Source organism: Nyctibius grandis, chromosome 1 (genome assembly GCF_013368605.1).
Source record: "Nyctibius grandis isolate bNycGra1 chromosome 1, bNycGra1.pri, whole genome shotgun sequence".
Lineage (NCBI taxonomy): Eukaryota > Metazoa > Chordata > Aves > Nyctibiiformes > Nyctibiidae > Nyctibius > Nyctibius grandis.
This window is the reverse complement of record NC_090658.1, coordinates 41,177,048-41,202,011: the sequence shown is the minus strand read 5'-3', so window position 1 is coordinate 41,202,011 and position 24,964 is coordinate 41,177,048. Positions and strand designations below refer to the sequence as shown.

Sequence of the window (24,964 nt, the reverse complement as noted above, 5' to 3'; positions counted from 1 at the left end):
ACATATTCAAATAAATTGGAGTAATAGGTCTTCAGAAAACGTACCAGTGTATTTCTGTGGACTTATTATTCAGCCTGAAGATTTAGGGCTTCAGGCTCTACATCTCAAAAAACCCCACAGCGCACACACACGACACCTGGAAGCATCTTCAACACTTGGCATTTCAGAGCAGAATAATATTTTTAAAAAATAAATTTAAACAAGCTGAATTAAAAAAAAGTCGTCTTTTCAGACACATATGCCAGTCATCTCATGTTGTAAGAACCATATTATGCCACCCTTTCATAAATTGAAGTGCCACCTTGAAAGCAGTTCTTCTAGTCCCTCCCCGCTCTACCTGCTTCAGAAACATATTCCTCCAGGGGTAATGATCTTTTTTCAAATTTCCATACTCACTTTATTTACAGCCAATGTCTTCACATTTGTTCCTGGAACAACACTGATGTCTATCTCAAATAGTTCTTTTTCCTTCTGTTGCATTTACTCCATTTATACAGCAAAACCGAGCAATTGTACCCATCTCAGCTACTACTTTGCTAGACTAAACGAATTCGATCAATCTGTTCTTGTAAGGTAAATCTCCATTCCCTTAATAATCTCATTAGACCTCTTTGTACCTTCTCTAGTCTAGTATTCACCCTTCTTAACCAAGAACGGTAACAAATCTAGTGCCAGTATTTCACAGGAAGTTTCACCAACACTTTCTACCATGGTGACAACACTGCCCTTCTCTACTGACAATACATTTTTCAAAGGGTCATATTTGTCTTCTCACAGCCGTATAACATTGGTGACACAATCATCCTACGTTTCAGTATAGCATCTAAGTTCAAACAAAAACCAAGCACCAAACATCAGACTGAATGATTTGCTCTACAGAAGGATAGGAAATTAGTGCAACTAGAGAAGACAAACAAAGAGAAATACAGCCTCTAAATACACACAACAGTTCTCTACTTCCAAGAAGCAATATAGCAAATATTTACATGAATAAAGTTATTCAGTATGTCAGCGGTATTATTTCTCTTCAGTGCGAAAGACATGAAATGGGCATTCTAAACAGGAAAAGGAACACTGTAGTCAATGGCACTGATGACCCTGCAGATGCAGAACCAGGTTTCTAACTGTGCTGCATTCTTAACAAAAAAAAATAAAAAAACGCACAAAACAAATACCAGGGATGTCCTTAAGAAGCACATCAAAGACAATGTTGATAAACCATGTACATTCTTTAAGAACTGTGGTTAGCATAGATAACTGTCCACTGAAAATTAAATGGATAAATCATAGCCCAAATGTCTGCAGTTTTTTTATTAATCAAGCTCACATAGTAAGAACAAATAATAACAACAACAACAATAATATTTTCTTTGCTTTCTATATTATTTAATTTTTGTTCTTAAATCACACTTACCTTGGTTGGCAAGTGGCAGCTTATAATATAGAAAATAAAAACATTTAAATATTTTAAATAGATTGATTTAGTATTCTTACTGCCTATCTGTAATCATTGAAAAGGCAAGAACCAGTGCACGTAGGCTCAATCCAACTGTGTCAGACATTCACTCTGCATTTTTTAGTCTCATGACATACACTACTCCAAAGTAGCAAAGGTTGTCATATCAAAGGAAAAGGTGAGAATTTCTTTAGAAGAAAAGCGATTTTTTAGGTCTTTTCCAAGTATATTATTCACAATACTTCACAAGCCCTGTAAAGTTAAGATATTTAACTTCAGAATAATCTTTCAATCCCAAAATCATTTTTATAAAATCTTCATAATTTCCCAAGCCATCTTTTCCATCTTCTTGAATTGAAATCTCTTAAATTTTTATCCTCCGCTTTTTCTATGTCAATCATGTTCCAAATTCGCCTCATTCTGCTAGATCAACTGTGATGGGCAGCTGGAACAAGGTCCACCCACAATCTTAGTGGATGCAAGCCTGGAACACTGAGCTACCCTGAGGTTACCTGGCTATTTAGCCAAGATCTTCAATAAGGTCTATTAACTTATGATCTGTAGCTCAGTAATGCAGTAAGTCTTCCAAAAACTACAAGCAGAAAAGCTTTTATATAATGAGAACATGATATCCATGTCTTTACAAATCAAATACACTTGCCTTTCCCTTTCCTAATGATAAAACAAACTGAGTGTAAGTTTTGGTAACAGGACTTCAAATATCACAGTCTTCTCTCAATAGTTATCCTCATGATTGTTTTGCCATTATGATACTACAAAAGACACCTGTACTTTTCTGAATCAGCTTCTCTTCTACATATGTATCAACCAACTTCTACTTTTAACTTTCTCTGGTAAGCTTTTTTCCATCTTCATCTGTCCTCATCGCTCTTTACACTAATTCTTGCTATATCGACATTGCTTATGTCAATTTTGCTCCTTTACCTAGCGAACAATTTTCATTTTTTCCCCCTCATGCCTTGTAATAATCTCGTAAATTAAGACTACGCCAAATAACCCATTCTCTTCCCAATATACGAAGATCTTTTTATTCAGCAAAGCATCCACAGTAATAAAACCGCATAATTCTTGTAATTTCAACACAAATCAAAGTGAGTTTTAGTATGCCATTGCCAGAGGGATTCTTAAACCTGTCCTATGACTGCAGAAGTCTCAGTCGTCTAAAATAAACCTGTTATTTGCAAAATGAGACACCTGCAAAGCTCAATTATGTTAATAAATGAAATCATACATTCTTCTGCTGCTTATGAAATTATAGAAATGGAAAAATACCAATACTTTTAATAGTCCTGAAAACTGGTATGGCACAAAAGAGCTGAATGCTACAAAAGACATGAAGAAGAAGAGAGGGTAAGACTGTGGTTACAGATTCATGCAAAGCAGCAAGGTGAAAGGCAAAGTTTGTCAAACTCTTCCACGTAATATGCCCACACTATATGGCAATAATTTACTGGAAGCAGTAACCGTAGAGAAACTATTCAAAGATACTAACCTAGATACAGTAACATACTTAGTGTATCAAGTCTGCACAGTAGCTAAAATACAACCATTATAAAGCACACCTTCTCTAGGAGAAACAGATTCCTAGATACTAAAATCAATGTGTTTGCACGGCAGGCACGCAAAGTCATACTTCAAGCTCTTTATAAATAAGCAAATTTTCTGGAATATATCAAGTTTGCTCATTTACAGGATCATACTTCAGAAACAGTTTGCCATGGCAAGTAGCAGTAAGTATGGTGTGCTTCGTTAGTGTTACCAGATTGATTCTGCTCCAGTGTGAGCCTGTTCTGTTCCCAACACATTTCAAGTTATAGTTTACCCATCACAATGATATCAGAATGTCTCCCAAGATTTCAATATGAAATACGATTACCATCTCGCTTGTGTGCATATTCTGAGTCATATAAAAAGAACAGGCATTTTCCTTTGCCTAATCTTTCACCAGCTGATTAAATTATACTGCTTCTGAGGCAACTAATGTAAGTGACTTCTCATGAGTGGCATCTCACTTGAGCACTCAAACTGTAAATGTAAAAACCTGAAGTCCTCTGGCTTCGGAGAAAACCCTGAAATGTATTATCCACCATCTTTTTCCTAGCTGACTTTGTATCACACATTTAATGCATACACCTTATTTCTGAATTTTAATATAGTTACTTGCTTCGGGCTATAAAACGTAACCAGCTTTTCTGCAGTTCTGCTGCATAACTTACAAGTGTATAATGTACAAATGTGTGTTGCAAATATGATGTTGCAAGGAAGCTCCTGCTACATTTCCAATACAGTGGTGTTAGTGCACACAGAAAGGCAGCAAAGTTTAAAACACCTTCACAATGTAACATGCCTATCTCTGACAGAGAAGTTTTGATAATGCAATAAAGGCCTAAGAAAAATAAAATATTTCTAGATCTGAGCTAATGTTTTCTAGGCAAGGTTTTGTTTGCTGTTTAACACTTACTGGTCAGTTATTAGTGCTCTCTCTTATTGGAAGAAAAAAGAAGACCATCAAAAATTAAATTCTACCTCTGTGTCAAGAAATCCAGTTGTACTCAGTGGTCTTTTTTCTTCCAGCACTACTGTAGCAGAATTTATAGCCCAATCTTTTACTAAATCTTTCTGGTTCTCGTTGATAACAGGCCTATTATAATCCTGGCTGCCATCCACTCCAAATACCTGAAAATGAAACAAACCATTGCATATATTAACCCAATACCATCCTGATACAATGTTCAATGTTAATGGATGGATGGCGGCATGCTGGACAGTGAGTTTAAATAGGTTTTGTTGTATTATGCTCATCTGTCTTCTTGGTGAAATCTACAAATTAAATAGAAGACATATCTACAGCAATTAAAAAAAGAGCAGAAGTCTATGTCAACACTGTGAAAATTCAAGGAACTGCTAGTTGGAATGGTGAGGTATGAAAAAATGACACTTGGATGAAAGAAACAAAAGGTAAAGGCAAAATCATTACAAAAAGCATTTTACAGTCCATTTCCCAATTAAGAAAAAAAACAATAACTGGAACCACCAAATTTTCAAATTTTTGTTATTATCTAGTGAAAACAAGAAAAACAAATGCTTACATCTGCTACTAATATGTTTATTGAATTCTTTCTCTAATACAAACACAATTTCAGTTTTTCATTTGCTAGGGACGTAGCAGATGTTAGAAGTCCACCAGGTCTCACAAACCATGTAGCCTCATCTCATTCAAGGTATGACTTGCCATGGTTCTTCTACTACACTGTTTCCTACTGGTGCTTCTATTAAACCCTTCCACTAGTATCATTTTCCCATGACATTTTAAAAATGTTGCTCAGAGAAAAATACTAGAAAAATGTTATTACCAAGGTGATGTAGTAGTAAGGACTTAAGGAGGAGACCCAGCATACTATCTGTCAAATTTCTCATGAGTCATAGATACTAAGGAATATGAATGCTTTCAGAATTGATGCATACTTCAAAGATATTTTAGAGAATATATTGTATCTTGGAAACATATAATTTACAAAATTTATAAATTTCTGCCTAAGAAATAAATTCACTACTTTACTACTAAGGTCTTGGACATTAAAAAAAATTACAGAATAAAAATGGAAAAACCACACACACATTAAAACTGGCTGCTAAAAAGAAACTGCTAACATCTAAAATTGTTTTGTCTTAGAGGAGGGCAAAGAAAAGGAAAGAAGGAAATGACCTTCACAATGTTATCCTCCTGTAAAAAATACTACTAGTGCAAAGGAGAAAAAAATATACAGAATTATTTTTTCCCCAAAACTGTTTTGTAATTCAGTTTTGCACAGCAAAGCTAGAGGACTGGTTTATTAAAATTCTCAACTAGGTTAGTGTATTTAAAATGGATTCACCACTAGATGGCCACAAACCATAATGTTTTTTAGTGTCTGAGAAGCAGATGAAGGAAAAACAAAAATTAGGCACCTTGTCATTCAACTCCTGCTTATGCTCTTCTAATGTCCAGAAAGATGTTGCTATAGCATTTACACATTTATAACTGAGGAAGCTTTTTCGAATGTGTTGGATTTGCATTTTGCTCGCATGCAAAAAGCTTGCTTTCTGCAATTCTAAAATTAGGCAACGTTCCCCTATTTTCAATTAACACAGACATCACATCTAGATACACTTATGCACCAGTTGCTTATTTCATAAATATTTCTTTTCTTAAAAGTGTGATATAACTTTTCTCTTTAATGATGCACTTTTGATTTGTACAGTTGTAGCAATTTTTGAAGATACAAACCAGTTCTTGTCCACTGCCTCCTTTCTTTGAATATATCGCTATTCTGCAGCCACTTTTCTCCTTGTTTAATGTAGTTCCATTGATTAGAGTTTTACATGTTCTTTCAAATGAAAGGAAATTCTGGATTTTAGCACATAAGCACCTGAAGGAAAATATGAATTCAACGCTTGCATATCTAATCAGGAGTACAGGAGTAAATTGCTGCCTGTAAATTGCTTCATATTATCTGGTGGCACATTCATTTACCATGTCAAATTTCTTTACTCGTATCACAACCAACAGCACCTGAGGCTTCTTTCTTTCCGTCTTACCTTTTCTAGTACTGAAGTCCTATTTAAGTAAATTTTGTTATTCTTCTATTACTGAAATTACTACAAAACCAAATTTGAATATTGCCTATTTTTTCTGTGAAAGGTAATATGGTTAGCAATAAGACCCAAGTAATAGATTTACCTCCTAATACTACTCCCAATGGTCCCTCTGTATATGTAGTGGGGATATCATACGCCAGAAAAGACACTATGATTTAAAAGAAAGGGAAAGCATCTTCTTCAATAAACGTATATTTTTGCACTACACGTTCACTCTACATCTAGGAGCACTGATATGTGCATGCACTTGCCCTGTGGAAGTTCCTTTGCTATGCAACCGCAAAGCTCCCCAGCAAGAAAGATTAACACAAGTGTAATCTAGCCCAAAGACTAAATTTCAAAACCGTGATACAGAAAACCCCTTTGAAAACAATGCCATTAGTACATAATTAAGACTTTAAACATGGAAACTATGCAAAAGATAAAGCAATTCATGTTTAGTATTTGACAAAATTTAGAACATCACTTACACACCTGTCACACATCTGTAGAAAATCAGTACTATCAGAATTTCAGGATTAACCGATCTACTTACACTGTTCACCAAATAGAGACTATACTCTCAACAGAAACAGCCACGGAATAACCTGAAGGTTTCTTCTGGAAATCATCTCTCTACCATTTAGAAAAATGCAATTTGTACTTTATGGGTTGCTATGATAAGGTATGCATGCAAACAGTGGGCTGTTGTGATTGAAGCCTGAATGGATAGAGACCTGCACCTTCCTGCAAAGACTGAATGACATTCAAGGCTTCCAATTCTTCAGACATTTCTGCTCTTTAAATATCTTCATGATTTCAAAGTCATTTAAGGGGAGTCTAGGAGATAACTTAACCAAACCAAAAAAAACCCTGAGGAAACACTGATGACAGCCATCGCTGCATCTCTTACCTATTTACACAAAACCCCTGAAGTTTCTTTCTGTAAAGCTTGTATTTGTCAGAAGCAGCAGCTACAGCTTTAAATAGAAGCAACTACCATCTGTATTTTGATTAGCTGTGTTTTGGGGAAGAAAAAGATGAATCCAGATTCCAAGATACAGGTTTGGACACAGCGAGCTGTTTGAAAAATGAGAAGAATGCCTTTTTTTGGTTTGTTTTTGATAAAGGAGGTAAAGGGAGTCTATGCATTCATTTATGACTTCAAGAACTTTCCTAACCATCTCAAATCACATGTATCCAGCATGCAGCTGTCAATGAAAAAAGAAGTTTCCTAAATCTTTTACTCTTTTTTTTTTTATCACTGTAAATAAGGACTTTCACAAAATCATGATCTTCCATTTCTGGAGAGAGTTTAGAGGATGGGGAGCAATACGTTTATTTTTTAACTTAGGTAGCTGTATGTACCATGAAGAAAAAAATGCCCAGAAATCTTTTTTTTTTTTTTTTTTAAATCCCCAGCTATAAATGCTGTTTTTTAAACAGATGCCATTTAAAAACGAAACTACCAGAGAAAGATATTTCCAAGCTAACAGCTTCCAATAAGCAATCATTCTGGAAAGTTAAAGTTTTCTGCCCTGCTCTGTTGTATTGTTGTTTACTTTTATGAAATTATATTTTAGCAGAAAGACTGGATTATTTAATCCTGAATGCTTCAAGTGTCATAAAGTTATAAAGCAAAAACCAGGATAATAATTTTCACAGAATCCCTGAAATCTGATGGTGAAAACTCTAGGCACCGCATCAATGTGCACCATTACATGGGGTTCCTGCAGGGTCTCTGCCACATGGCTGTAACGGTGGAACTGTCAGCAACATTGTATAAACTGTGGTGGTGGTGTTTAAAAATAACTACTTTATTGTTATGAAGCATAAAACAATTTCCATTGCACACCAGGACATTTTGAACTGCAAGGGAACAACAATAACATTGCTGTAGAAAGTCAAGCCCCATTTATGAAATGTAGTCAACATCATCTTGTTTAACCTGCAATCCAGTTGGCCTCTTAAGCAAAAGGATTAACAGGTGAGAGACAGACTGCATCCAGTTTTGGTCCCTCCAGCACAGGAGAGACATTGTCTAACTTCAGGGAGGTCAACAGAAGCCACCAAGATGGTGAAGGCTGGAGTACTTTCCCTGTGGGGAGAGTTTGGGGGAAGGTGGGGTGAGTGAAGAAGGGAAGGCTTTGGGGGTGCCTAACAGCAGACCCCCAGTACCTATGTGGAGTGTATCAAGATGACAGCCAGGCTCTTCACTGTGGTGCATGGCAGGAGGACAAGGGATAACTCACATAAGTTGAAGCAAGAGGGGTTCACACAGGATATAAAGTAAAGCTTTTTCACTCTGAGGACAGCCAAACAAGGTTGCCTAGTCTCTGTCCTTGCAGGCTATGAAGACTCAAATGGATAAAGTCCTCGGCAACCTGTCTGACCTCAAAGCTGACCCTGCTTTGAGCAGGGGGTTGGACTAGCGACATCCTAAGGTCCTTTCCAGCTTATGTGATCCTATGATCCCTAATAACAGTGACCCTAAATAAGACGCAATCATTGCAAGAAGTACCAGCTTATTTTTGGAGATAGCACGAGTTACAGAACCAAGTCTGAGCACGTGCCTTGTCCTCTTCTGCAAGGGCTGATTTTATAGAAAGCAGAGTAATCCGTTTTGGCAGGTCATATGCATTTCTGTGTGAAAACAGCTCAGGGCTCAGAGCACACCTGCTTGTCACAATAGCTGAAACACAGCTTTAACACAAGCTAGCTTTAGTGATCGGGAATCTGTCCTGTTCACTCTCCTTTCCTCCCCTCCCCTGCCCCGCAACAGACAAATTAATATCTTTTGTACCACAGATGAACTATACTAGAGGTCAGTATAATGTCTTTAGGATTAATTATCAAAAGTGATGATTCTTTAAAACCACAGAAGCCGTTTGTCTCTATTGATATATGTGAGACCTTCTAAAATTAAAATAAAAACTGGTCAGAAAAATTAATGTAAACAGGAACCACTTTTCTGAATCAAAAGGAAGAAAATGGGTTAGCTAAAAAAAAACCCAAAACCCCACTCGATGTTTTCCTTATGTGCTTTTTACAAACTTTAAAGTTCTTGAGTATGACAAAACTTTTTCCAGTTGTATCTCATTTACATGCCTTTCAGAGGCATGTTCTTAATGTTGGGACTTTATGCTTACTTTTATTTAATTTTAGGACATTAATTTTAAACTATTTCATGGTTTATGAAGATCACACTGCAGTTATAATTAGTCAGTACTTGATGTCCACAGATCTAGTTCCTCATCCAAATCATTACTGAAGATACTGATATCATTGTAAAAAAAGGCCTTATTCGAGTCTCCTAATAGGTATGTTCACTCAGTTTCATAGCAAATTATGTATAATAGAACAGGGATTCTATTGTTCTGCATACATACTTATTACATAAAGCATTAGAAAGCATTTCTAAGAGCACTAAACACAAACTAGGAGTATCAATTTTATTCAAAATACAAATCTGAAGAATTCTCTCTAGTTTTAAAATTCCGAGCTTATAAAGTTTCCCCAATAGTCTTACTGCTATAGTCTTGACATAAGGTATATGCAGTAATTACTAATAATATTAACAAGATTAACAGAAAACCAACAAGGATTCTAGTTGCAATTCAGAGAGCTATAACTAGGAACCTATCCATTAATGATGGTATTTGTAAACTAGAAGTATCTGAATAATTCTCCTTGTATTCTTTCAGATCCTAACAACAGTTACAGTCACAATCTGGAGACATATTTGAGAAGGATGGTGATTTAAATGCTATTAATTTCAGTGCAGGCAATCTGTATACAAGGAGTAGAACAAAACCCAAGGACAAAAAGTGTGTAAAAGCGAATTCAAAGATGAACAGTTAAAAAAGCAAACTAAATCAAAGCGGAACACAGGTAAGGCACATGAGGCTGCACTGTACAGTGCATTAAAGACAGAATCATCGCAAAATAAAACAAGGAGCAAATGATTAAATTTGAAATAAGGTTTTCGCCATTGTAAAGTGATGGGAATGTAAATTATAATAGCAATTATGTTTCATAACTTTTTATGGAAAAGGAAGATGACGAGTATATTTGATTGTCAGGGAAGTCAAATAAAAGTAAATTTCAGAAATAGCTGTGAACTGATACAGTCAGAACAGCAAGAAAGAAAAAAAAAAAAAGGAAGAGTCATGAATTTGGAAACACAAGCACCATTTGGACACATTTTGGATGTACTAGGCAAGAGGAAGAAAGTGTCAATAAGCCACACTCAGAGGATTCTTGATTGATGGGAAGAGAGGATTCCAGAGACCAGGGAAATGGAAGAGGCTTCAGCTCCATATCGTAGATCATCTTGGCAATGCTGCGCTTAGTGTCCAGACTGAGCTCCTCATAATTCTTCCAAAGAAGTTTGTCCAGACATTCATAACATACAGTAAATTGGTTGCTAAAAGTCAGAGTTACTGATCATATGGAAAAAACAAAAGGCAAGCATTTTCCTCCTACCTTTGAGAAAGTGTGATGAGCCACAGTACAATGCCTAAGCTCACTTTGTGTTTTGTTACAGCATGAACTCTGTTTAACCAAGTTGCTTCTGAGAAGTCTGATTTTAATAGTTTTTGCTTGTTCTTGGCAGTTATCCTAGCCATCCCAGGCGAACAGACTGCGTTCTGTGAAGGGCATATCTCATGAATAGCCATGGATTTTCACAGAAGCTGTTTATGTCATTTTAACTAGATATTGAAGATATAGAATCAGATGCAAGATGCTTTGGTATAAAAAAAAAAGCTACATAAGCAAATGAAAAGGATCAATGTGCCAACTCTAATAACTCCTCTTAACAGATGTCAGTTACACATTTACACGCATACATATTTTGTACCTGTCTGCTACAGTGAAGAATTCATTTTCTTTAGAATACCAAATTCGAAAGGAAACAATAAGTTCAGAGACTGTAAGACTCCTCCCTTCTGAAGAAAAAAAGATTACAAATGTCCTCTGAACTCTTGACAAAATTTATATGCTCAGATGATTTGACAGACTTCAACTCTTCTACTGCTTTTTCAGCACTGTATTCATAAGATATGGTCATTGTGCAACCAAGACATTCTGTGGAGCTAAAAGGCATTTCTTCTAGAAGAAACTGCTGAAGCAATGGTAAAAGCAATCAAACCCAGAGAGTGTTAAAAGTCAGAAGACCTGAAAGTCATTTTCTGAAAATAGATATATCTCTCTTGGTTCCTCAAACAGTCATTGAAACATGGTGGGATTTTTTTTTTCTCCCTGCCCGCTGATTCTTTTCAGGTAGTTTGTCATTTATAATAGTGCAAAAATTTGCCAAGAGGAGGTCCGTAACTTGTATGTAAACTCTATAACAAGAGGGGTTATAATAACATGTACGTTAAGTATTGTAATTAAAAACATTTCCCCCTCTCTGCTCCACTTGCACCGTAAATATAAGTTTCTGGATGAAAAAAGAGTACACATTTTCTAATAAACCTCACAGATCTTAAAAAAAATCTATTCATTTGATATATGGCTCCACGTATTAAAAACAATCCTGTTGTACATTGCACACTATTTACAAATGATGGAAAATATCTGAATCGGTTTATATTTCTCACAGAACTATACTGATATATACAAATGTAACAATGTAATAAAATACCTACTTATGATTTTGTCACTCTTATTTTCAAAATATTTACCATAACATTAATCTTAAACTTGTCAGTCCTCAATTCTTCATTTAGCAGTTATTTTATGCTTAATATAATGTTTCATGCTACCTTCAAGATTATTGATAAAACTTTAAGGTTTGCAACAGAGAAGACAAGATCTGGCAAACAAGCTTTATGAACACTTAAAGTAACAACAACAAAGCATTCAAAAATACACAGTCCTTGAAGAACACATTAGTCAGTAATATAATATGGCATGAACAGACATACCCTGGGAGCAAGAAGTGTAAGGAGATTCCATTTTATTGTAATTGCCTTTCAGAATAGATTCCCATTCATACACATACTCAACAACAACAACAACAACAACAACAAGAAAAAGAGTCAAAAAAGCCTGAAATATAAGTATCATCGTGAGCAGAAAGATGTAGAAAACTGAAATGAAAAAGCCGGTGTCTAGATGAACACCAATACAGTTTTCCCTCCAAAATTATTAGCTATTCCAAATTCTTAAAGAGGAAAAAGGAATCTCTCTCAAGATTGTGTCAACAGAATAATATTTTACAAATACCATTTGCATAATATATAATCAAGTAAAATTAAAGATGATAGCATGTACATTAACAACAAGGTCATAACAAGGCCATATTATGGCCTGTCTACATGAACAAAGACTTCAAAACAGCAGCCTTTTCCAATTTAAAACAAATTGGAACATGATCTAAAACATGAACTTTGCACTGAAAACAAAATCATTGAATGGTCACAATAACTCTTTTTGAAGATGGCAGAAGGATGGATTGAGGTTTGATTTTGATACTTTTTTTTCAGTTTTTACTTCTTGTTGGGAATTAGAATGTTGAATTTGAGATCTAAAATTACTCTGCTGATGAAAAAAATTAACTATTTATCAGGAAATTTAAATGAATATACCATAATTGAAGAAAACAATTTTGGGACCAAAGAAAACTCTGTCTAAGCCCAATGTTTCCATACGTATATGAGCTGCTTCAACATTCTAGATTCCCTGGTTAGCTAGGCTGATGAGAATTGAAACATACATATAGCCTCTATTCTGTTCCTTCCCTTCCCACACATGCATAGAAGAGTTTAACTCTGCTACAGTAAGTTCTACAAAGTATTTCCATTGAGAAATACCCTGAAATGAAATCGACTGAAGAAGAAAAACAACAAAAAAAATCTACACAAAACAAAAAAGGAACCCCCAAGAAAGCCCCCAAAGAGCTTGCAAAAAACTGAGTTGCTTTTTACTTATTGCAATAGCCTCAAAGTATTTAATATTCCAAACACATTCACAATTATTAGTATATTCATTTACTAAAATTTATTACTAGTAGTATTTTGCTTTATTGAATCGTATCATTAGCCTGATAATTTGAAATCTTTTTATATCATTAAGAAGGAAGATGACCTGCAGAACCATCATTCCGAATTCTTACATCCACTGACAGACTTACCTTTTCTGTCACCTAGGAAGAATTTTTAACCTGCTACGACTGCTGAGAACAACTTCCTTCTAATAGAAGACATTTGATTATTTAAAAAATGTAAAACGGATAGAAAATTTATAACTCCATGCAAAATAGAGAGCAATTGCTAAGTGTCAACAGAAGAAAGCATTGAACCTATCTAAAGGGCAGAATGGTTGGTTGTAAAGGAAAAAATCCTACTCGTGTATTTTATGTGTTAAAAGTAACAGTAAAAACATGTTCTAAATCAAATCAAGATTCTGAATTTGTTTTATTCCGTACTTAGCTGTTAGCTGCAGCAATAAGAGTACTATTCTGCTAGAAAGAGTTGTAGCTTTCTGAAGCTATTTGAGTAGAGAATATTGTATGCCTGGTATATTCAAGGTGGTCTTTGTAGTATGTAAGAGCAGCTTTTCTTCTCTACACACTGATGAAATAGCTCTCAATGGTAATTTTAAAAAGAGCTCTACAAGTATAAAAAGAAAGCCAGCATCTATTATTCAATCATAACTTTCTTTCATGTTACTAATGTATTTATTTTCTAAACCTGTTTGCCTAGTAACCAAATTCATACTTCTCTATGAATTTAAGTGACATTTCAACACCTGGATACAGAAGTATCATTGGCTAATGAAAAGACTTTTAGGAAGCAAGGTGTATTGCTATTTTTCAAGAGTTCTCTAAGACCATTAAGACACAACTATACATTTATACTGTAGAGAACAAGTGAAAAGAACACGAGTTTGTGAGGAACAGCACTGATCTTGCTTAGAATTTATGTTTTGCAAACTAAAGGTGACAGAGGACCATATGGAAACCCATGGTAGAATAAAAATACAAGTAAACTAGTGACAGAAGAGGGCAATGTACAACACATTTCCATACCAGTAATACTGGCAGTATTCACCCAGTCTCTATAAAAAAAATAAAGGATTTGAAAGAAATAGTAATAATGTCAGGTTACTAAAAAACAAAATGAGACAGAAGTCCTCGAATCTGTGTTTTGGAGAAAATTTCAATAATCAAGACGGAGTTCGTGTGCATGGGTTTGTGTTACTTGTGAAAAGCACAGCTGGATCCTATGTAAGCACAGGAATATTGTGGAGATAGCGTTCTCAGCAGTTGATTGACTAAGGAGAGAAGGCAGTTACAGTGGGTAACAGCTGAAGATGGCAACCATTTGCAAATTATAACCACTACCTCTATGATGGGAACTCTAACAAATCTTTCCATTGAGAAATATAATGAAACGAAATTTGCTTAAACAAAAACAAACAAAAACCCCCTAAGCCATACCCATTTTCCTTCTGTGATAGTTCCATGTTTTGATATTTGTCCTGGACATGTACATGGATATGTACTATATTTTAAAATAGAAACAACTATGAAACCTTATGATGACTGCTTCTCTGTCTCTTGTCTAATAACATAGCCAGAGATTTCTCCTAACCTCTACAAAATTTGATGGTTTTTACTTTTTTTACTTATTATTTGATTTTTTAAATTACTTTTTTTTTCCTCCAAGATGTTTGTTTTGTTCTAAGAGACATGACACACTAATTCTAAACATAAGTAACCTGTTCAAAGCTGGCCACAATGCAGTGATACTTACTTCCTCTGACAATCTATTTAAGATTTATGAATAAAATTCAAATAACAGCACAGAAGAAACAATTATTAGTATTCCTGAAATACTAAGTAATTACATCCGTTCCTACCATGGCCGATCTAAGCATAGAAGATTTTAAAGTACAATCAATCCAAATGATTAACTGACATATAAGTGAAACAGGAACAATCTTTGGAGGACTCCAGGCATGTACACGCCTTGCATCTTTTTTTATATTTACAACTGAAAACTATCTGCTTACTATTTTTATTATGTACTTTAAAAATCAAATTTTTTTTTTTTTAATATCTTGCAAATTTGCAAATAATTCAACAAATTTCTCTTTTCCTACTCAGTTCATTCTCTGTGGGCATTAATATAAATTGATTTTATTGAAATGACCTTGCCTGTCAGATCTTAACATCTTCTCTGATCTTAATTTCATTGGCTCAGCAAATGATCTAGGTGTTTGAAGTTGTGTAAGACACAAGTCTCAATGTTTTTGGAATCTTTCATTTTAGGTAAGCGACAGACATTCACTCCAAGACAGTCATCACTGCAGATAAATGATTACACCTCTCTGTTAGGGAAAAGATCTCACGAAAAAGCTTTTCACTGTTAGAAAATGTCTCCCTCTTTCCCTTCTGATTATTTTTGTATCTTTCTCACATTCTCTTTTCAAAAGCCAGGCTTTAAAACAGTCAAGAAAAAAAGAAAGTTTGTTATTCTACCCCTTTTCTGCTGTAGAGACAATACTTTTCTCTTAAAGACTGAAAGAGTAGCAGAGGAAGAAATGGATCCTTAGAAATTTAAATGAAATCAAGATATTAAATAAGCAGGACAGCATCCTTTTTGGATTTTTAATTCATTTCACGTAAGTATCTATTTTCCTTGAGTCTATTTCCTAGAATCTTCTGTAAAAGGCTACATTAACCAAAAATGGTACCTTTGAAGGAAACAATATAGGTCAACATTAAGGTCTTTCCCTCCCTTTTTTTTTTAAATTATACAGATAGATTTTTTTTTCCATTTTTCTAAGAATTTTAACTTTTATTTCCTGCATACCTCTCTTGGATTCTTAACTCAAAGAAGCATTATTAATCATGCCTTGATTTTTGACAAGATAATGCCACTCTTGCATTTGTGGTTTGCTCTTATGTTCCTTTCCAGAGAAAAGCATTGACTGTGCCTACAGGAGTAAGGCTAAGGCTAAGGTTTCACAAGTGAATGAGTCACACTGAAAGTAATCTTTGGATATTTTGGTCATTCTCAGCCTTTCTTCCAGTAAAATGGAAAAAATACCCAAAACAGAAGTATTTTATTCCACAGGAAAGTCTTCAGGTAAACCAGACACAGATCTTAGCACCATTCCAACGTAAATTGTTACTGACAAGCCTGCATTATTTGTGCAAATGTTTTAGAAACCTACCCTTGCTACTTGTAGTGTATTTTCACCCCAGTCCTAGCAAATGCAACTCTTGAATGTCAGTTAATCTTTTGACCCAACAGACACTCTTAAATGAGACTCAACTGAGCAGGCATCATAACTGCTGAGAAAAAAGACTGACCTGCCAACAAAGAGAGAGTGTACACAGGAATTATTGATAAAATGTATACCAATAATTCCCTTAAATCCTCATTAAAGCAGCACAGAAGTCAACAGGCTAACAAAAGTCCTTGTCTTATTCCTCACTTATCCACCTTCAGCAAAGTAACTGAATCCCCAGCATTAGCAATTTAAAATAGGAGGGAAGCAAAGCTGAGCTCAAGCGAAGGAAGAAATTTTGGTTTCCATGTGGTTTTGATTTTCTTCACTGGTATTTCTGTAATTCATAAAAATAATATCATACTTTTTCACATTACTGAATCAAGTAAGAATTGTGCAGCAGGACTCTCTGAACTGGGTGTAAACTATACTGTTCGTAATACTTTAGTACAGATACTAAAGGAAAAGATACAGAAGACCTCAAAGAAAAAACATCTCTGCTTTACTTCCAAGTAAATCTTTAGTTTCTAGCGGTGACATTGTTTAGGTTAACAGTAGGGGTATCTATGATATCCAAAAGCTTTTTATACAACACTAAGAATACTAACCAATACTCTACTACCACCCCTAATGCTTACATTTATCTCCTGTTCCTGAATCTCTCCTGTAACAGAAGAGATTGTTTCAAACAAAAAACTGACTGCAGATATCCCAAATGGAAGACCACAAATAATATGAAATCTTATTAAAAATTAGACAGTATTAACATTCTTATAAAGTACATAAATTGTCTATTTCCAAAGGTCGTTATTTTTTCTGGTTTCCAAATAAACCCTGTTGCACAACTATACTTAGCAAAAACAGGTCAAACACATTTTCTGATGCAATTTAATCGAAGATTTATAACTTAAGCATTAAATGTAGATATTTATAGTCATTAAGTCAAAGCAATCATGTTCTTTAATACTCACTTGGAATGCTTTTGTTTCTCAGTTCTTTCAATACTGACTCAAAGAAGTCAAAAGTCTACTTTTCAGAATCCATAAGAGGCGAAACCATTATCTTTATGATTTTATTGATAGCAATTATCTTTATTTTAATCCTCCCCTCCCACATGCTCCATAAATACCATTTATAAAATAAAACCATCTGTAATAAAATTTCCCATTTCCCCACTATGTCAGCATTTTGCTACAAAATCAAAACAGTGAAGCTAGCTTGTCTTTCAAAAAATATTTTTCAACGTTTAGCCAAAATTCACTCTAAATTTATTAATGTATTTGTTCAGCTCTGAAAAAGTTTTAGAGACACACAAAATCAATCCTCTGATAATTCTATAACAAGTAAGCAATGAATTTCCTGTTAAACCGGCCAAAATATTACCGAGATTTGGATGCCAGCATTCTACCACAATAGGTTGTTTAAGAAAACACAACAATAACAGAAAAAAAATCCTCTTGAAGAGTCAGTTAAGTCAAATGATTAAATGTAGCTTCTCCTACCCATATCTTCCCGTGGGATCCAAAGAAAGAGTATTTGCAGTTACTGAACTGCAAATACGATCTGTAGTTATTTATATTGTTACCAAGAAGCAAAAGTTATTTGGTCATCATAAGATTCCTAAGCCTAGTGAAGCATATACCTATATTCAAACTATAAAAACGACATTGCTATCATATAAACATTTTTTGAAAATGAAAGCATTCTTATACTTACTCTTTATAATCTATGAAACTTAAGCTACTGTTATTGAATATACTTTTTTTTTAAGTATAGAAGACGTTTACAACCTATTTTTATAAAGCAATTTGGATGGAACCGATTTATATACTGGAAAATACAGAGACAATAGGTTTTTAAGAACAGGTGAGTATTTCCACAGGGACATAATAAATTCAAATCTAACAACTCTCATAAAAATACCAGTTAATTGAATACTGTTGCCTAGTATTCTTACAGTACTTAAATCTTTTGAAAACTCATTTAAACTACCAAACTAGAAGAATAACAGTATCGAACAGGAATAATTTTTAGCCGAATGCCTGCTGCCGCTTTTATGACATTCCATATTTCATCATTATAGACTAGCTTAAAAACTTGTATTATTGCAGCAGCTTTAATAAGTACAACTGAAGTGGTAGACTGTTGCCCACACATCACATACTACTTTAACATCAGTATACGTTTTAGGTTTCTCACCTTGTCAATCATTTTACGGGCTTCCATTTCTTCAGAATTGGGATTTTCCAACTCAATAGTGTAAGTACCTTTGTCACTCTGGTCATCCTCATTATCCTTTTCAGTAGCAGCAGAAATATGTTGGTTTTTCAACTTTTTGTCCATCTCCTGGTTCTGACCAGGCCTATGGCCAAGGCTTCCCGAACTCCTTAACAATGCAGCTTGCAAGACAGGTAATGCAGCAGAGGGTTCTTCTGATTTTTGTTTTAGAAGTTTTGCATGAACACCATGTACTGCTCTGTGATGCAATGAGCTAGCTTGCACAGATGAAGGGACTGCTTTCTCTCCTGACGTAGGTTTCACTCTTTCAGCTCGTGCATGAGGTGTTGGAGATGGAGATTCTGGGGACAGAGCTCCTACATTCTGAGAAAAAGAGTAAGAACGTCTCTTTCGAGGATGGTCTTCATCAAAAAACTCAATCATAAAGGCAGTCTGACTCAAACTGGCTTGCTCTTGCTGCTTTTCTGTGGAATGGACTTTCTGGTGTGACTTTTTCAGCTCTGTATGAGCTGTATGCCTTAAGTGTTCTTCAAGCGCTGCCCGCTTACTGTAATGCCGGTGTGCACCAGCATTTTCTGAATCGCTCTGTGTACCATCATCATGCTTATTCCCTACAAGCAAAGCAAAAGAATATATAGCACAATGAAAAAACAAAAAAAAAACACAAAACCAAAAACACCCCCAACCCAACAGATACAAAAGAAACTGGCAAACTAAGAAAGAATGAATTTCAAATTGGTTTTATGTTTAGACTCCAACAGTTTTCAGTACCTGGCTCTGCAAATTTTGTACACCTCCTGGTAATGCATTCAACTTGCTACAAGTCAAACAATGACACACTTTATAAGCTGCTCAGTAACAGCAGTGCATTTGAATTACCCTTTTCACCAATATTCTCATCTGTGAATACTTATCAGTGACTTACAAAAGCCAGTATTTTACCAGCTGTACTGTAGTATGTTTTCCAATTATATTAATTTTGTTACACAGCCAGCTGATTACAAATGACTACTGAAACATTCTAGGCAGGGTTGAGAGGATAAAGAGAACCCCCTAAAATAGTCCTTCTGGTAGCTGAAAATACCTGAGAGTCACAGTTCATAATGTTGGATTCCTCACACATTTACAACAGTTTATCACGAGAAATGTCTACTGAAAATTGGAATGAATTCTTTATTACTCTTTCCAAGAAGTACAATGAGTTTTGCCATCATTCACTCCCCCCAGCATCTGATGTATGCATGTGAAACGGTTGTTATTACTTATTCATTCCACGAACTACTTTCAGATCATGAATAAGGATTACACTTTTAATAAATCATATATACACCTATAAATATACTTTGTAAGAACACCTGAAAATGCATGGAAGGCCAGATACTCATACACAGTAAGTCACATTTAACACAGAGCAACTTGATGTACAATGAAAGCGTCTACGCACTTTTAAGTTTTAGCTCTGTTCCTGGGAAGGAACAGTTTTACCTTCTTTGAACTCTTTTGCATCAAGTCTTACTTATGTATACATAGAATGTACAATTTTTTTTTAGTCTCAAGAGGATAGCTTTTTTAGTGTTTTCTCACTTACATAGTATATGCAGCTACTATTCAGTTGAATAGCAATCACATATCAGGAAACCTTACTTATCACACTAATAGCACTGAATACACAGGTGAAATCCCAGCTTACATTCCTGTTTGCTACTTATTTGTAGAGTGCCTAAGAAAATGATGTGATGGTTCATATACTTCCAAATAATAATAATAAATATCAACACCACATTGAAAGTCATATAATTTCAGCAGTGTGACTTCAGTACAGGATATTGTAAGGAAAAGCTGAGAAGAAAAACCAATTTTTTTTTATTTAATTAAAACTTTCAAAGCAGCTAGGTATACTGTCTACCTTTATGATTTGAAAAAGAATGAATAATGAGTGAGAATACAAACAGATTACAAAAGACCGCAAAATTCAGATATTTATTATGGCCATATGCACCCCATAACTTACACCTCTCTCAGATGAAAATTTATCAAACTTTGAGGAGTTTCTGCCAGGAAAAAGGCTAGGGCCTTGTAAACAAAGCCCTTCCTATTTATCAAAGTGACATGGCTACTATTTTAAAGAATGTTCATGAATATAATACAGTATCATGAAAACCAATGAATGTTCTGGGATATACTCTAGAAGACATAACGTTATTATCTTAATGCCACCACATTTAAAATTTTGAAAACAGAATTATATCATTTTTAGCTTGATTTGGAAGAGTCAGCCTTAAAAAGCAGACTTCTGATCAGTAAGACAAAGCACACTGTACCCAGTCCCAGCTGGTTTAAGAGCTAGACATGATAATGTTGCAGAATCAAGAAAAACAGGAATTGCAGAGTCAGTCTGCTGAAATTTAAAACAGAAATAAGAGAGACTTGAAAAAGAAGTTTTCTTTCTGAAAGTTTGAATGTCACTGGAATCTTCATCTGAACATCAAACTACTTTCTTCTCTACTCTGCTAAGTGGCATCCAAAAGAAAGTACACGTTTCACACTATAATTTGATTTAATTTTATTTGAACTGTCACTGTTGGCAGTAAATGAACACATATAATCACCTGGAACTCCATTCAACAGCAGAATTCTTATAAATATAGTACTCTGCAAGCTTAGTATAAAAATTGAAGCTCTTGTTCTAGTTCAGATTCCTGACTCAGACCTGACTCCATCATACATGATCGATTTAAGCAGCATAACTACAGGATGTATTCTTTGCTACCAATGATTTTCTTAGAGCACAGGAATATTCACAGAACGTATGCTATTGGAAGAGTTGCTAAAAGCGTAATTTGAACTTCAGAGCTTTGATTCTAAAAAGCAATTCAGCTTTTTAAAGTAATGCATGGGGAAAAGTGAAATATATAAAATTTAACTGAGGTTTTGTTTTTTTCCTGTTCCCTTTCAAGATCAATGTTTTAAATACCTGATGTTTTCAGCTGTACTAGAATATCTCCAATTAGTATACTTATTGTAAGATGACTTAGGATTTGGTTTTCTATCCTCTTTTTAAGACTTAATACTGCAATAAAATTTCCCAGCACAGATCCTTGCGCACATGTGGAGTATCTGTGATTTCAGCTGAACTCCGCAAGGGCTCAGGGATCCACTCACTTGGATGCTGGTGAGGAATCGTCGCTTTCAGAAATAAGCATAGTTGGAATCATTCACTTTACCTTTCAGTCTCTTCAAGTACACTGGAACGTCACTCTTAATACTTTTGGAATCCTCCTCTGTTGGTTCCCATATCATTCTAGGAGGATTGTTCTGTGCTAGCCAATCTGCTACTTTGCTCTCTGCGGCCATCATCACTGTTTGAAGCCCAGGCAGGTCCTGACCACCAGAGGAAGAAGGCTTTTTTGACTTGTGACGCTGTTCCGATGTGAATTTTGTCACGTGATCTTTGATTGTTACTTTTCCTGGAGTGTTGTCATCAAATTCAATGGTAAAGGAAGCATGGCCAGCACCTGCTGCATGGGAGCTTTGGGTGTCTTTTGTTGGAATTTCATGAATAGTGCTCTCTGCTACCTGTGAAGGTTGCTGGAATTCTTTCGTAGGGATTTCAAAATAACTTGGCTCCCTACAGAAAGGATAAAGTTCTTCACTTGCAGCTGCAGATTGCTCCTCAGCTTGCTTGGCATCTGTGCTGCATCCTATTAAAAAAAATAAAAAATAGATTTCACAATACTTGGGAACTTCAGGTTCTTCAAGAAGTTTCTGAACTCCTGTGAAGGCCACTTGAGTAGTTTCTGGAATAAACAATAAGATTGCGGAGAAGATTGAGCAACGTAGTTCTGGAAAAATAATTCCAGAATTACATATAAAAAGTAGTACTGAAAAGACAGCACCAGCTTTGACTGTAAGGAGTGTAAAGTGGCAAAAAGCTCACTTAGAATTTGTCAAAGGAAATTTGCATTCCAAACATTTTTAGATGATGCAAAGGTCAGATGAGTCATTAACACAGGGAAAACAGGTAAATCACATTAGAGAAATAGTTGAGATGATCATTATTGCAATTCCAATCTATCGGAAAAAACATCAAATCAAGGTGCCCCCAAAGCAAGTGCTAGTGATCTGGCTTTTGTCTCCTGCAGTGGAGAGCTGGTATAATTTTGTTTGTTAAAATTCTTTGGAAAAACAATTCACACATTAACGCAAGATAAACACTAATTCTGGCTTGAAAAGTTTTTTTGAGAAGCATTGGAAAGTGTTTTGGAATTCAAACACTTTATGCTTCTACAAAAGATAAAACCAAAGAATCAAGCTAAATCCTACTGTCATCTGCTCTTATTTTACTTGTTTCCATAATTTGTAGATGAACAGAAAAAGTAAAAATAGCTGGAAGCATGCAGAATGTTACCAAACCACACTCTAACTGGGTAAAGAAAGCAGAATGTGGAAAAAGCACAGGATAGTAATTGAAAGTCCCATTGTATAGCCTGAATGAAGGTTAAAGTTTCTTGTGGTTGCAGAAAAGCTATCAATATGCCTTTAAGAAAACAAACCTTCTGGTTGCATTTCATGAACTAGTAAGCTAGCCAAAATATCTGGTGTAGAGATGTGCTATAAGCAACAGGCACTTGAGGTGTTAGCAGCAATAGCAAGTTACATTCCAGCAAAAGAATTCTGAATAGTTCCTACGTGATTTTTCATGAACCACATTAAGATGTTTAAGAAGTGACTTTAGGTTGCCAAGTAAAGGAATAAGAATGTAATTAATAGATTTCTGGCACTAAAAATACACACACTGTATCAGCTGAGACAGTTAACACTTGCGTATGAAACTATTATGCAATAAGATAGCAACAGAAACATTTATACTGGAGTCAGGAGTTTAAGGGGTAAAGGATGCAGGACGGCATAATGCACCCATGCTGTTCTTCACAAACACATGCTTCTTGTGAAGATTTAGGTAAAGGTTAAAAATTAAAAAATAAAGAAGTATGGTAATTTGATATGGAGAAATAGAACTAATTACGGGAAAAGCTGGAAAAGTTAAAGAATGATGTTATGGAGTGGTAACAAAAATAGTACATACTCTTTATTATTGCCATGCTTGGATACCAACAGGATAAAATAACTCTGATGCAGGTAAAACAGCTGTTTTAATTTATTTTATCTAAAAGTAGCTGTTTCAAACACAAAAGATGTTAAGAATTCAGACAGTTTTTATATTGTGCTGTTGCATTCCAAGAATACCCTAGCTAATGCTTTTCACTGCACTGTCAGCTACCTCATCTCTGTGTGGTAGTTTTCAGGCACCACAACAGCAACTCACTGCTCCCCTCCCTGGGAAACAGAATGCCTTTTTAGTCCCCTTCCTGAAAACACTTATGCCAGCAAACAATATAGAATGAATTTATTTTATTGATGCAAAGGTCATTAAAAAAGCTTCTATGTTTAGATAGAAAGTGTACAGAAATAAACAAAAGTCATACTGTGAAGCTACCAGATTTTAGGTAAATTACCATCACTCTCTGTTTGTTTCATCCAGCTAACAAGCTGGAATGGATCAAGTTCTAGTAGGACCAAATCTAGAGCCGGGGTCCTTATAGTATGCAACACTGTCATTGAACAGGAGAGTAATCCACCAAGGAGCTAGTTCATATGTACCTTTATTTTTTCCCTATGGTTCTATTCAGAGCTTCAAGCCTACAATTTCATGCAATCCCTGTAACCAATAATTAAGCAAGATATAGTGTTCGATGCTCCTTCAAAAGATACCTGGCTGATACAGTACATTTTGAGTAATATTTCTACTTTTGGGCCAGGCAAGAGCAATCTACTGGCCACACAATAAACAATGTTTTTCAGTAAATATGAAATAACTGGTCCATTACGATCTTTTGAAAATTTTAAGATTGTAGCCAAACTGTATCAGATGTACAGTAGGCTTAGGATGAGGGGATCTATAACACTGTCTTGTCAGCATTGATGGACAACTTGATAAAAAAATTTTCCCTGTGAAACTTGCCTGCACCAAATTCAACATTTGAAATCAACTGTTCATACTATAATGATATGCACAGTATTTGATTCCAATATTTTTTGATTAAACAGATACTATAATATCATTTGAATCTAAATTATGACAGAGCAAGTTTAATCAAAAGTGAGAAACTGACCTACAACTAAATTGTACATTTTTCTAAACTAGAAAAATTCTTAGAAATTATATAATGAAAAAATATCTGAAGTACAAGTTAATATTAATTACTTTAAAATCCTATTTTCAGCCTGACGCATTTGCATTTTTAGAAGAGTTGAATACATCAGAATTGATTAGAATAAGGAATTGAAAACAATGAGGAAACAAAAAATTAACATAGATCCTGATCT

At 35.0% G+C, this 24,964-nt stretch overlaps 1 protein-coding gene across 4 annotated transcripts in view; it reads right to left on the bottom strand.

The window, feature by feature from the left end:
* The window catches only part of CEP170 (centrosomal protein 170), a 102,525-nt gene that overhangs the window by 34,523 nt on the left and 43,038 nt on the right, over nt 1-24,964 (bottom strand). For 3 of the 4 annotated variants that reach the window (XM_068415442.1, XM_068415529.1, XM_068415615.1), the window contains 2 exons: nt 21,802-22,278; nt 18,539-19,188 (listed from right to left, as the gene is read on the bottom strand). In XM_068415442.1, the coding sequence (XP_068271543.1) occupies nt 18,539-19,188; nt 21,802-22,278 (1,127 nt within the window). Of the gene's footprint in view, nt 1-4,003; nt 4,154-18,538; nt 19,189-21,801; nt 22,279-24,964 lie in introns of all 4 variants that reach the window. The other variant, XM_068415695.1, reaches the window with a different exon arrangement.